This window comes from Lissotriton helveticus, chromosome 2_2 (genome assembly GCF_964261635.1).
Source record: "Lissotriton helveticus chromosome 2_2, aLisHel1.1, whole genome shotgun sequence".
Taxonomy (NCBI): Eukaryota; Metazoa; Chordata; class Amphibia; order Caudata; family Salamandridae; genus Lissotriton; species Lissotriton helveticus.
This window is the reverse complement of record NC_136060.1, coordinates 111,658,335-111,670,573: the sequence shown is the minus strand read 5'-3', so window position 1 is coordinate 111,670,573 and position 12,239 is coordinate 111,658,335. Positions and strand designations below refer to the sequence as shown.

At 47.3% G+C, this 12,239-nt stretch overlaps 1 protein-coding gene across 1 annotated transcript in view; it reads right to left on the bottom strand.

Annotated features, from left to right (window-relative positions):
* Nucleotides 1-12,239, bottom strand: part of LOC144821751 (uncharacterized) — a 1,041,341-nt gene that overhangs the window by 387,723 nt on the left and 641,379 nt on the right. Inside the window, exon 11 of the mRNA XM_078678951.1 lies at nt 11,139-11,286. Coding sequence (XP_078535077.1) covers nt 11,139-11,286 — 148 coding nt within the window. The remainder of the gene's footprint in view (nt 1-11,138; nt 11,287-12,239) is intronic.

Genomic DNA, 12,239 nt, shown 5'->3' with positions numbered 1-12,239 from the left:
GTACACATGCCCCACAATATAAGTATGTGATAATGATGCTGCGCAGCACAGGCACTCACCCTCTGCTCCTATCATTCAGGTGACAGCGGCTACGCCCTCCGTGAGTACCTCCTCACACCATACCTCAACCCTGCAACGGCGTTACAATGCAGCACACATACGCACAAGAAATTGCATTGAGAGGACATTTGGCCTTTTGAAGAGCAGATTCCGCATACTGCACAAGACTGGGGGGGCCTTCAAATACGACCCAGAGGTCTGCTGCCGCATCGTGGCCGTGTGTGCTATCCTCCACAACATTGCTACCAAGTGCAGGATACCTGTAGACATCTCTGGTAGTGAGTCAGAAGGGGACAATCAACCACCTGCACATGTGCGCCACACACGCGGAGAGAATCCTGCTGAAGGACAGAGGCGCCGCAACCAAATCAGCATGAACTATTTCTAGTGCACCCACTCCCCACACCCATTACTCAACTCATGCATGACCTCATTAATAATGACATGAGTCAGATTAAGTTAATCAGAATTTTTTTATATGTTACTGCACAATAAAATGGTCATTCTGTTAACTTCAACAAGACTGACATATTGCGTCATATGTCTGTATGTCTGTAGGGCATGCTTGTGGCGTCAGCATGTACCCTCATGTGAATGTTCAACAGTTCAGTGGCGTCTCCGGGTAGTTGCCCCTGACCTCCTCTCAACGTCCTCCTCCTGAGTCTGCCATGAGGCAGCAGAGGGCCTGCTGCTGCGGCGGGGTGCTACAACCGGTGGAAGGGACTGGCTGCTGTGGCTTGATGTAGCCTCGCTGGTGTCGTCTGCCTGGCCATGGCCGCTAGCCTGCATGCCCTGCATGGCTGTTGAAATATGCTCCAGGGCTGTTGCAACGTCCTGGCAGCACTGGGCCATTTGGACCTGCATGGCCAGGGAGCGTCGCAAGAGCTGGGAGGTGGCATTGCCCATAACATGGTTTGAGCGCGTGTACGCCGACAGGCGGGTCATCAGTTTTCGGTGCCTGCGGCGATTGAGATCGCGCTGTCTGGACATGGCCTGTGTGTTGGCCTCAAGAGCTGCATTCATCCTATCCACATTACGTGCGGTCTTGTCAAGTTGTAGATGGATGGCGGCTAGGTGATGGGCCTGAGTTTGGTGCACATGTAACATCCTGCACTCGATGGAGAGCCCACCTGCACGCACGTTTCTGACCCTGCCAGCGCTGGAGGTGTTGGTGCGCTGCTCTCTCGCCAGTCCACTAGTCTGGCTCCTCACAGCCGCAGGGCGGCGGGTTGGTTGGCGACCTGCTGCTGGTGTTGCAGGCCCCACTGATGGTTGAGTGCGGCGCGGTGGTACAGCAGCGCCTGTTGGCACAGGGGTGGTAGGGGCCACAGGGGCAGGTGGTGGGATGACCGCTGGCGCAGCAGCTTGCCCTGATGGTCCGGCTGTGGGGTATGTTGTGTGTCTCCCTCCGTGTCCTCCAAGTTGTCATCAATCACCAGGGCCTCGCTGTCCGTGCTGGGGACATCAGCGCCACCTGTGATTTAAGGTGGACGTTGATTAGTGACATGTTCCGTACACGGTTAGGCTTGCTACATGCATGCAGACTACCATTCCCTGACTCGCTGCAGGACTGACTCACACTGGGCATGTCCGGCTTAATGGTACAGGATGGTAATTGTGGTCAGACTACATGTCCCACAATGCAATAGCGCTATAGTGGTGTGCTTTGGCAGCATAATTGGGGTTTGCTATGGGATGCACAGGAGTCATGGACATTGTTAGGGGACAGGGGGTCGCTGTCGCATGGCACTTACCTGTTCTGTCTTTGGTGGGTCGGGAGGAGTCCAGATGGGTCACACCCACGCAGGCCTGTGGTCTCCCCCACGCGGTCCTCCAGTGGTGTGTTCTGTGGGGCAGTGGGCTCCCCTCCACCTGTCACCACATGCTCCCCCAGCCTCTCCGCAATCTTTTCCTTAGCCCGCCCTCTTAGGTCGTACCAGCGCTTCTTCAGCTCGTCCACCGAGTGCTGGGTCACCCCTACTGCGTTCACTTTGGCGTGGATGCGCTGCCATATGCGCCTTTTGTCGGCCTCTGGCACCCTTCGGGAGTCACTGCCAAATAGCCTGGTGTGGTCCTTTGCTACTCCTTCTATGAGGTATTCGAGCTCCTGCTCAGAAAACTTAATTTTCCGCTTTCTCCCACTGGTGGAAAACACTGGAGGGGAGCTCTGACACTGCTGCCTGTACTTCAGCCTCTCACTGCAGAATGAGGGTGTAACCTGCCTACTTCCTGGTTGTGATGTCATCACTGTGCTCAGGATGCAACTTCCCGTTTTTGCGATCTCGCAGTTAGCGAGATCGCAATTTGCGATTTCGGTAATTGCGATATCGCAATTTCAACACGGGAATCGGCGGATTCTGCGATTATTTCCCAATTTTTTTTGGACTCGCAATCGCCGATTGCGGCAGCTTGCGAATCGCTTTTTTTCCTCGCTAAAATTCATGAATGCCGTTCTGCGATTTCTAAATTGCGATTCGCTTTTAATCGCAATTTAGAAATCGCAGATTGAGGCATTGATGAATCTACCTGTTAGTTATTCCGTATGTTCTGGAATCGAAGTAGGTCGCAGTCCGAATCACCTCATTAATATGCAGCCATGGCACGTGCAGGTAAGAGCAGTAGGGACGGGTTGGTGGGGGAGATTTCGACTGATGATGGCAAGGGAAAATTAAATAAATATTTCATTTTCCCATCGTCATCGTTTGTCGCAATCCATTATCCTCAGCCCCACTCCGCCCCACCGCTCTTACGTGCACGGGCTGCGACTGTTAATGTTCAAGAGATAGGTCACAAATTGCTACACCACCATGTCTGTGACTGATTTTAGGTAAGGATTTTTTTAGTAAAACAATACATTTTTCATACAGAAAGCTAGCTTCTGTTTCGAGAAAAAACAAAATTCAAAAAGTTTCACTCATAGTTGGTAATAGTTGCCTGCCACTACCTTCTCCACCTGAAACGTTTGCAAAAAATCGCAATGGGGAAGGGGTCCAAAGAGGAAACTTCAGCAAGTAATAAAATGTTTGCATATATGAAAAACCTTTATTCGTTCACAAACTCCGATTAAGAATGTTTGCTGGCTTACAAACGTTGCATGCATCAGGCTAAATTTTCCAAGTGACTAACTGGAGAGCTGACCACTAAAGCATGGTTTGAGTCTTCAACTTCTTCACACCTTTTTGTCTGTTTCGTGCACCCCTGAGCGGTAATTCAAATATTTATTGAAGGTTCATTTAGAAATGTTTAAAAAGTCTATTTAGCAAATAAAAATTGGGCTCGAAAAGGCAAAATTTTAACACATTTTAAAAACCAATCGCGGAACAGTTGTGCTTCCTCCAGCAAATTCATGATATGGTCTTACATCCCAGCATTTCAAAAGTCACCAGCTGCCACTGAATGAAATAGGCAAATAGTACACTTGCTAGCAGAATATCTGTAAGTGAATCATATTCACAAGAAAAATTACACACACATTTGTTTTCCTATCCCTGCACACAAGTAGCAGGATCATGGCACGGAGTATGCAGAAGAGATGTGGGGAAATAAAAAAAAATGAGCATTCATACTTTCATTTTTTGGGGGGAGAAGCATATACACCAGGATCGTTCATATGCTGAAGTGCTTCATGAGGTCTTCTATACTTGTTTGTGAACACCCGATACGTTATAAATGGATGGTTGTTCACATATGCAAGAGATTTCCTCGGCCACACCTCGGACACTCCGTTGTGCATGTTTAGGCTAGCAATTGTTATCTGTGAGTAAATTATACTGGCATACATGCCTTACACTTACACCAATTTCAGCTATCGGGAATCTGACGTAAATTAACAGTGTGTAAGTTAAAACTTGTCCGTGGCTTACTGACTTACACCAAGAAAACACATTATTTGTATCCCAATCAGGAAGCATTTTATTGTGGTGAATGTTATTTAACACGATTTTCTGCAACATCTGGAGCACATTGCAAAGTTTTTCAGATCTGGCAGAACATCTCAGGACTGACTCTAAAATAACATAGCTGCAATATCAAATATTAAAATCCTAAATTCAAGGTCGACTTACAATCACTCCTGGATAAGTCCACTGTTGTTCCTTGCAGGCTTTATTCTGGTGAACCTTTATCACTCTATCACGAGTTTTTAATCTGTATACAACTTTATATTACCTATATACTGTTTTCGAAACATGACTGTTAGACCTGGCATCCTTGGCTTGGTTTTCCCCATAACATTTTGCCTTCAACCCTCTTGTTTTTCTGACCTTTTTTGTGCTGACGTTAGGACTTTCCTAGTAAAGCACATCGCCTATGCCCAACGCTTGTACATTAAACGCTACTAGTGAGCCATGGCACTGATTGTGCTGCGCACTTAAGTAGTGCCTGAAACATATCTCAGAACTGCATTTGCAGTCTCACTGTGCATTTTCCAACCTTGACCATTTAGTGCCTGCAGCTTGTGTCTGGGTCACCTGACTGGATGTAGCTGACAGTGGAGCCTTGTGTATTCCTCCTAGACAGGAGGACACAACAGAGAGCTTCGGTCTGCCTGGTTGGGCCATCATTGGCAGGATGGTAGGGCAGAGCTGTGTGCAGCCCTACTTACACTTGAATAGGCTGTGTCTTGCTTCCACACAAAGGGCTGCATACCCCCATAGTTAGTCTGGAGCCAGGACAGGGAGGGTAGGATGCCTGTGGATTTCAAAGGAAAACATCTCAAAGCTTCTGCCATGCCACAGAAAGGCCCTGGTATAAGTATTGACACTCAGACCCCAACTCTTCATTACACTTCTGGACCTGTGGATACTCTGCCAGCAAGAAAGACTGCTGTGCTTCTGAGAGGACTGACACTCTGTTGGACGCTGCTCTGAGGGCCTGCTACTCTGGTATGTTGACCTGCTGCCCTCTTGCCCACAGAGTGACTGCAAAGGTTAGTTGGCTGACCTTCAGACTAGAGCTTCAGAGATAGAAAGCTACAACCAACTTGAACACAGCACCTGGACTCTGCAGTCTGTGAGTTCTACCCTGCTAAATGGTGCCAGCCCATTTCTGGACCGTTGGTAGTGTGTGCGAAGGGATTCTGCCAGCCTAACTGTGAATCTAGCAGAACCAACGCTCTGCTCCATGGCACAACCCAATTAGAACCGATGTGTCAACTTTGCTGAGAGGCTTCACGCTACACAAGGGCTCTATATCCACCTGGCAGCCCGCACGGAACTGCCGCCTATGCAAAGCGTTCCCGATGCAGGTCCTCGCATCACAACACATGGGCGTCCGCAGGGGAGGGCAAGGGGGGGCACTTGCCCCCCCCTGGAACACCGGTCCGTCACTATTGACAGCCCCCACAGTGGTGTTTGTCTGCAGGGCCGTCAATTTTAAAAGCGTGAGAAAGCGCTTGCAATGACGGTCCTGCATAATGAGCGGGAAAACTGCTGCTGATGGGCAAGAGAGAAGGTCCGGCCTGGCTTCTCCCACAGCTTGAAGCAGAGGCGCACCTAGAGTCAAATTTTGGGGGGGGGCACATTTTTCAAGCTAAGGAAGAGTGGAGCTGCAGCCAGGGGCCCTAGGAAGGGGTGAAAACCATCAAAGCCTCGTTAACGCTGGCACCTAATTACACAATTCGCCCAGAGATGCAATGGGTGTGTCTGCCTGTTTTTTGCGAGATCAATTGGAAAGTCCTTCTGTGCACTTGTGATTTATTCGTACTCAAGCATTATTCCTTTCATTTGTTGGTGCTACTACATCCTGGTACCTCCTCTTTAGGTGCCCTTTCATGTACCATATCGTGTGTGGTGCAGACACTTCTGTTCCGATGGATGTGTGCACTTTTCAGCGAACATTAAAGTTTCATCAATTTCTTTTCCATGGTAATAATCAGTTTTAACTCTTTTTCAGTTGTCAACAAAATATTTTAATTCATATTTTGGTTTCCATTGTTAACTGTTGTTATACGTTTTTTAATATAACCAATATTTCTAAAATAAAATAATGGATATATTAAAAAACAGTTAACAATGGAAACCAAAATATGAATTAAAATATTTTGATGACAACTGAAAAAGAGTTAAAACTGAACAGAAGTGTCTGCACCACACACGATATGCCTGTTTTTGCACCATAAGCACTAGTATTACAGAAGGGTCTGCATATGAGATGGATTAAAGAGTTTACGCCTTGAGCTCCAAAGGGGCAGTCCCTCGTGTTCATTGCAGTATCGAGTGTAGCCCCTGGACCACTGTCTGTACTCACTGTCACCTGCCATGATTCACGAAGGGAAAGCTGTCCCACAGGGACAACTTTTCTTTTCTGAATCATGTACCAACTGCAGCTCAGTGTTGGTATAGGATCAACGGTTTGCGACTGCCATTGCATTTGAAAACCATTGATATATGTCATTGTAAATTGCAATTTGAAGATAGCAACCTTTCCACTGCCCCTCCAAATTCCAATATGAAGTAAGATGCAGAACCCCTTTTGTCAATCATGAAGGTTATACACAACTCTAAAAAGGGGTCTTGCAGTAGCAACCACTGTGATGCTGCAAATTGTAAGCTTTATGACCACAACATCCTTTTGTATTTGAGGGCCCGAGTTATTTAGATAAAGCAGGATGTGCAGTGAAAGGAATGACGCTACAAATGAGTAGTGCCTTTAACCCCTTCACTGCGGCGGCTATTCCGCCGCAGTGCTAAGGGGGCGGGGTTGGAAATGCGGTGGGCGCATGCTGGTGACGGAACCGCTCCGTCACCAGCGTCGGTTGCGCTGTGCTTGTGACGGAGCGGGTCCGTCATGGCCCGCCCCGCTCAATAGAACGCTCAGCGCAGGCGCGGAATTCGCGCCGCGCATGAGCGGCGAGCGGGTCATGACGGAACCGCTCCGTCATCAGCACAGCGCACCCGCAGCTGATGACGGAGCGGTTCTGTCATCAGCATGCAAAGGGTTAATGCTCTGGAAATGCTAGGATCGCCAATCTACCTCTCTACCTCTACCTCTCTCTCTCTCTCTCTACCTCTCTCTACCTTTCTCTCTACCTCTCTACCTCTCTCTCTACCTCTCTACCTCTCTCTCTCTACGTCTCTCTCTCTATGTCTCTCTTTACCTCTACCTCTCTCTCTACACCTCTCTCTACACCTCTCTACCTCACGCTATCTCTCACTCTCTCTCTCTCTACCTCTCTCTCTACCTCTACCTTTCTACCTCTACCTTGCTCTCTACCTCTCTCTACCTCTCTCTACCTCTCTCTCTACGTCTCTCTCTCTATGTCTCTCTTTACCTCTACCTCTCTCTCTACACCTCTCTCTACACCTCTCTACCTCATGCTATCTCTCACTCTCTCTCTCTCTACCTCTCTCTCTACCTCTACCTTTCTACCTCTACCTCGCTCTCTACCTCTCTCTACCTCCCTCTACCTCTCTCTCTACGTCTCTCTCTCTATGTCTCTCTTTACCTCTACCTCTCTCTCTACACCTCTCTCTACACCTCTCTCCCTCTCGCTACCTCTCTCTCTCTCGCTACCTCTGTCTCTCTCTACCTCTGTCTCTCTCTACCTCTCTCTCTCTACCTCTCTCTCTACCTCTACCTCTCTACCTCTCTCTCTACCTCTCTCTCTACCTCTCACTCTACCTCTCTCTCTCCACCTCTCCCTCTCTCTCTACCTCTCTCTCTACCTCTCTCTCTCTACCTCTCTCTCTCTACCTCTCTACCACTACCTCTCTCTCTACCTCTCTCTCTCTACCTCTCTCTCTACCTCTCTACCTCTCTCTCTCTACCTCTCTCTACGTCTCTCTCTCTATGTCTCTCTTTACCTCTAGCTCTCTCTCTACACCTCTCTACCTCTCGCTATCTCTCTCTCTCTCTCTCTCTACCTCTCTCTCTCTCTACCTCTCTCTCTACCTCTCTCTCTCTACCTTTCTCTCTCTACCTCTCCCTCTCTATCTCTCTCTCTCTCTCTACCTCTCTCGCTACCTCTCTCTCTCTACCTCTCTCTCTCCACCTCTCTCTCTCTCTACCTCTCTACCACTACCTCTCTACCAGTACCTCTCTACCTCTACCTCTCTCTCTCTACCTCTCTCTCTCTACCTCTCTCTCTCTCTCTCTCTCTACCTCTCTCTCTCTACCTCTCTCTCTCTCTACCTCTACCTCTCTCTCTCTACCTCTCTCTCTCTACCTCTACCTCTCTCTCTCTCCCCCTCTACCTCTCTCTCTTTACCTCTCTCTCAACCTCTCTCTACCTCTCTATCTCTACCTCTCTACCTCTACCTCTCTACCTCTCTCTCTCTACCTCTCTCTACCTCTCTCTCCCTACCTCTCTCTCTCCCTACCTCTACCTCTCTCTCCCTACCTCTACCTCTCTCTCTCTGCTTCTCTCTACCTCTCTCTCTCTCTCTCTCTCTCTCTCTACCTCTCTCTCTCTCTCTCTCTACCTCTCCCTCTCTCTCTCTCTCGACCTCTACCTCTCTCTCTCTCTGCCCCTCTCTCTCTCTCTACTGCTCTCTCTCTCTACCTCTCTCTCTACCTCTCTCTGCCTCTCTCGCTACCGCTATCTACCTCTCTCTCTCTACCCCTCTCTCTCTACCTCCCTACCTCTACCTCTACCTCTCTCACTCTACCTCTCTCTCTCTACCGCTCTCTCTACCGCTCTCTCTAACCCTCTCTCTACCTCTCTACCCCTCTCTATTCCTCTCCCTCTTCCTCTCCCTCTCTACCTCTCTCTCTCTCTCCCTCTACCACTCTCTCCACCTCTACCTCTCTACCTCTACCTCTCTACCTCTACCTCTACCGCTACCTCTCTCCCTCTATCTCTCTCTCTCTCCCTACCTCTACCTCTCTCTCTCTACCCCTCTCTCTCTACCTCTCTCTCTACCTCTATTACTCTACCTACCTCTCTCTCTCTCTACCTCTCTCTCTACCACTCTCTCTCTCTCGCTCTACCTGTACGTCTCTCTCTACCTCTCTCTCTCTACTGCTCTCTCTCTCTCTCTACCTCTCTCTCTCTACCTCTCTTTCTCTACCCCTCTTTCTCTCTCTACCTCTCTACCTCTACCTCTCTCTCTACCTCTCTCTCACTCCCTACCTCACCCCTACCTCTCTCTCTCTACCTCTCTCTCTCTCTACCTCTCTCTCTCTACCTCTCTCTCTACCGCTCTCTACCTCTCACTCTACCCCCTCTACCCCTCTCTACCTCTCTCTCTACCTCTCTCTCTACCTCTTTCTCTACCTCTTTCTCTACCTCTCTCTCTACCTCTCTCTCTACCTCTCTCTCTCTAACTCTCTCTCAACCTCTCTCTCTACCTCTTTATCTCTTTACCTCTCTCACCCTCTCTACCTCTCCCACTCTCTCTCTACCTCTACCTCTCTACCTCTACCCCTCTCTCTCTACCTCTCTCCCTCTCCCTCTACCTCTCTCTCTCTCTCTCTACCTCTCTCTCTACCTCTCCCTCTATCTCGCTACCTCTCTCTCTACCTTTACACCTCTACCTCTCTCTCTACCTCTCTCTCTCTCCCTACCTCTACCTCTTTCTACCTCTCTACCTCTCTCTCTCTACCTCTCTCTCTCCTTCTCTCTACCTCTGTCTCTCTACCTCTCTACACCTCTCTCTCTCTCTACCTCTCTCTACCTCTCTACACCTGTCTACCTCTCAACCAGTTGAATTCCGGGAAGCCCAAACCATCAGTATTTCAAATCTGCGCATGAAACGTGGATAGGATGAGCCATGCAGCTCAGAAAGGGATGTTCTTTTTACATCATTTGTATTTAATAGAATTGGGAAGCAGGAGAGCAGTCTCACAGTTGAGATAGGGATTAACATACACTGGTGACAGCTTTTGAATTGGCTTTAAAACCATTCAAAGATGGCTGCAGCATCTACGTGGGATGTGGTGGACTAAGTGGCAGCCGAAGCCATATAGCACTGCTTGTCATTTAAAAAAAACACAGCATTGACATAGCCAATAGGTCTCCCCTTTGGAACCTTATAAGTGTTTAGTTGTCTAGTACAATATCCTTGGTGCAACAACTTCAAGTGTTGCATGGCTAAACACTTATGAGGTCCCAAAGGCGAGACCTATTGGCTATGCCAATGCTTGTTTGTTTTCACTCTGTTTCATTGTGGTTGCCAGGTAATCTGCTGTGAAGCCTCACATGATTTTTCTCCCACCCCATGGGTTTCTTTGTTTATTTAAGCTCTTTGTCTAATTAGATTTTTATATTTGTTTATTTAATACTTGTGCACAATCATGTCGGAGGATGTTGATGAAGTAAAAATGTTGCCCCCCCCTGGAAACATTTCTGCGGACGCCCATGATCACAAATCTCTTGTCGACGGCAGCCTCTGCAATGAAACAGGTTCCGCCTCACAGCTCCTCGGTGCTTTGTGCTTTTTAGAGCTTTATTTACTGAAATCTTTAAACCTGCATATCTCTGTTTCTATTGAATGGATTTTTCTCATTCTGGTCATGATTTATCTATTAAAATGTACTCTATGTTTCTAAATTAATGTGGCAAATGTCTTGATTTGTGTTCTCAATTTACTACTGTTTGAAGTGCTGCATAAATATTTTGCACATTGCCTCTCAGTTAAGTCTAAATTAAACCTCACTTGTCTGTGCCAAGCTACCAGAGGGTTGAGCACAGGTTAATTTGGGGATTGCTTGTGCCTCCTCCTGACAGGAATTGTGTTTGCGGCTTGAGTCGGGTTTCACCCCCTATACCAGTAACCCAATTTCATACAATGAATGACCTTTCCTGAACAAAATCCTCCAGTTATTCCGTGGAGCAAGTTGTGTTGGATAATGTTCAAAAAGTGATTTATTTCAGTGAGGTATAAGTTCATCCACAAGGTATTTTACACCCTGATATAAAACAATTGGAATGGGAGATCAAATCACCACGGGCAAATTGCCCCAGATGGATTTACTGCACAACTCGGATCAGATAGCAGGTGCAAACTCTTGTGCACACGATTTGATGTTTTATCCAGCACCCAGAATGAGGGCCTAACATGGCTAACTGGAAATTACATCAACAAGATTCATTTTAGTCGACTACCATATCAGGCAGCATAAAATAGGGAAATACTTACTTTCTAAATAGGTACTGATGAAATCAGCCTTTTCCGTGATAAATTGTATTGTTGGGAATTTCTTCAAAAGGGAAGAGTAGTTGTTCATTGCACTTGAGCATGCAGACCGTCTCTCTTGGGTTAGGTTCGTTACTATAAGGCATCGACCCTGCCAAAGCATAGATATACAAGAGTCACAAACCACGTTAGTTGTTATAACAGAGTTATTTTTTACGCCACCATTCAAAACTGTTGTATTCATGAAACTGTCAAACGTTCACGTCACTTTTAAAGCGTACATTTCAACATACAGGAAGAGTCACTTCCGATGGCAAAATTGGCAAACTTTTATCTATAAAGCAATAGTGCTCCTACTTTCAAAATACACCTACTACTGCCTTCTGCTGGTCAGCTAGGAGCATCCTTATAAAATATGATTTCTTCACTCAGTAGGTTTCTCTTATTTTGTGGCTTTGTAATAGGCATGACTAACTGCGGGGGGGGCCTAGCAGGCTGACTGCTGGGAATCAGCGCACCCCAGATAGGCATTTGTTGTAAGTGGTGTTCGATGCAGATCAATAACGTCATAGCGCTCAATGAGAACCACTGGTGAAGCAGAGGTGAGAACTAGAAATGCCTCAGGATAGTGGAAGACTCAGTCGAGTTTTTCCAAAGCATTTATAATTTTATTCGAATTCTAATGCGGGCAAAACTAGGGGGCATATTAGCAAGAACCTATTTAAAATTATCGCAGTTTTAGTGGCAGGAAACTGCTGCTAAAACGGCAATAATGGGCTTGGTAATATGGGTTTTAGAATTCCAATGGAAGCTCAGGTTAGATGTCCTGCACATCTAACCTGAGCTTTTATTGCAATTCTATAACGCATATTAGCAAGTCCATTATCGCCGTTTTAGTGGCAGTTTCCTGTCGCTAAAATGGCGATAATTTTAATATACTCCCAGGCTTTTCTGCCTACATCGAAATTACATATTGTGCGCTTAAAGCACAATGCTGTACCTCTTTCGACATGCACGTTGCAGCAGGCCTGCAGCAATGTTCATGAGGAACAGATCCCATGTGAGTAAATGACATCAAGTAGCTATTAGGGAAACCACAACTCT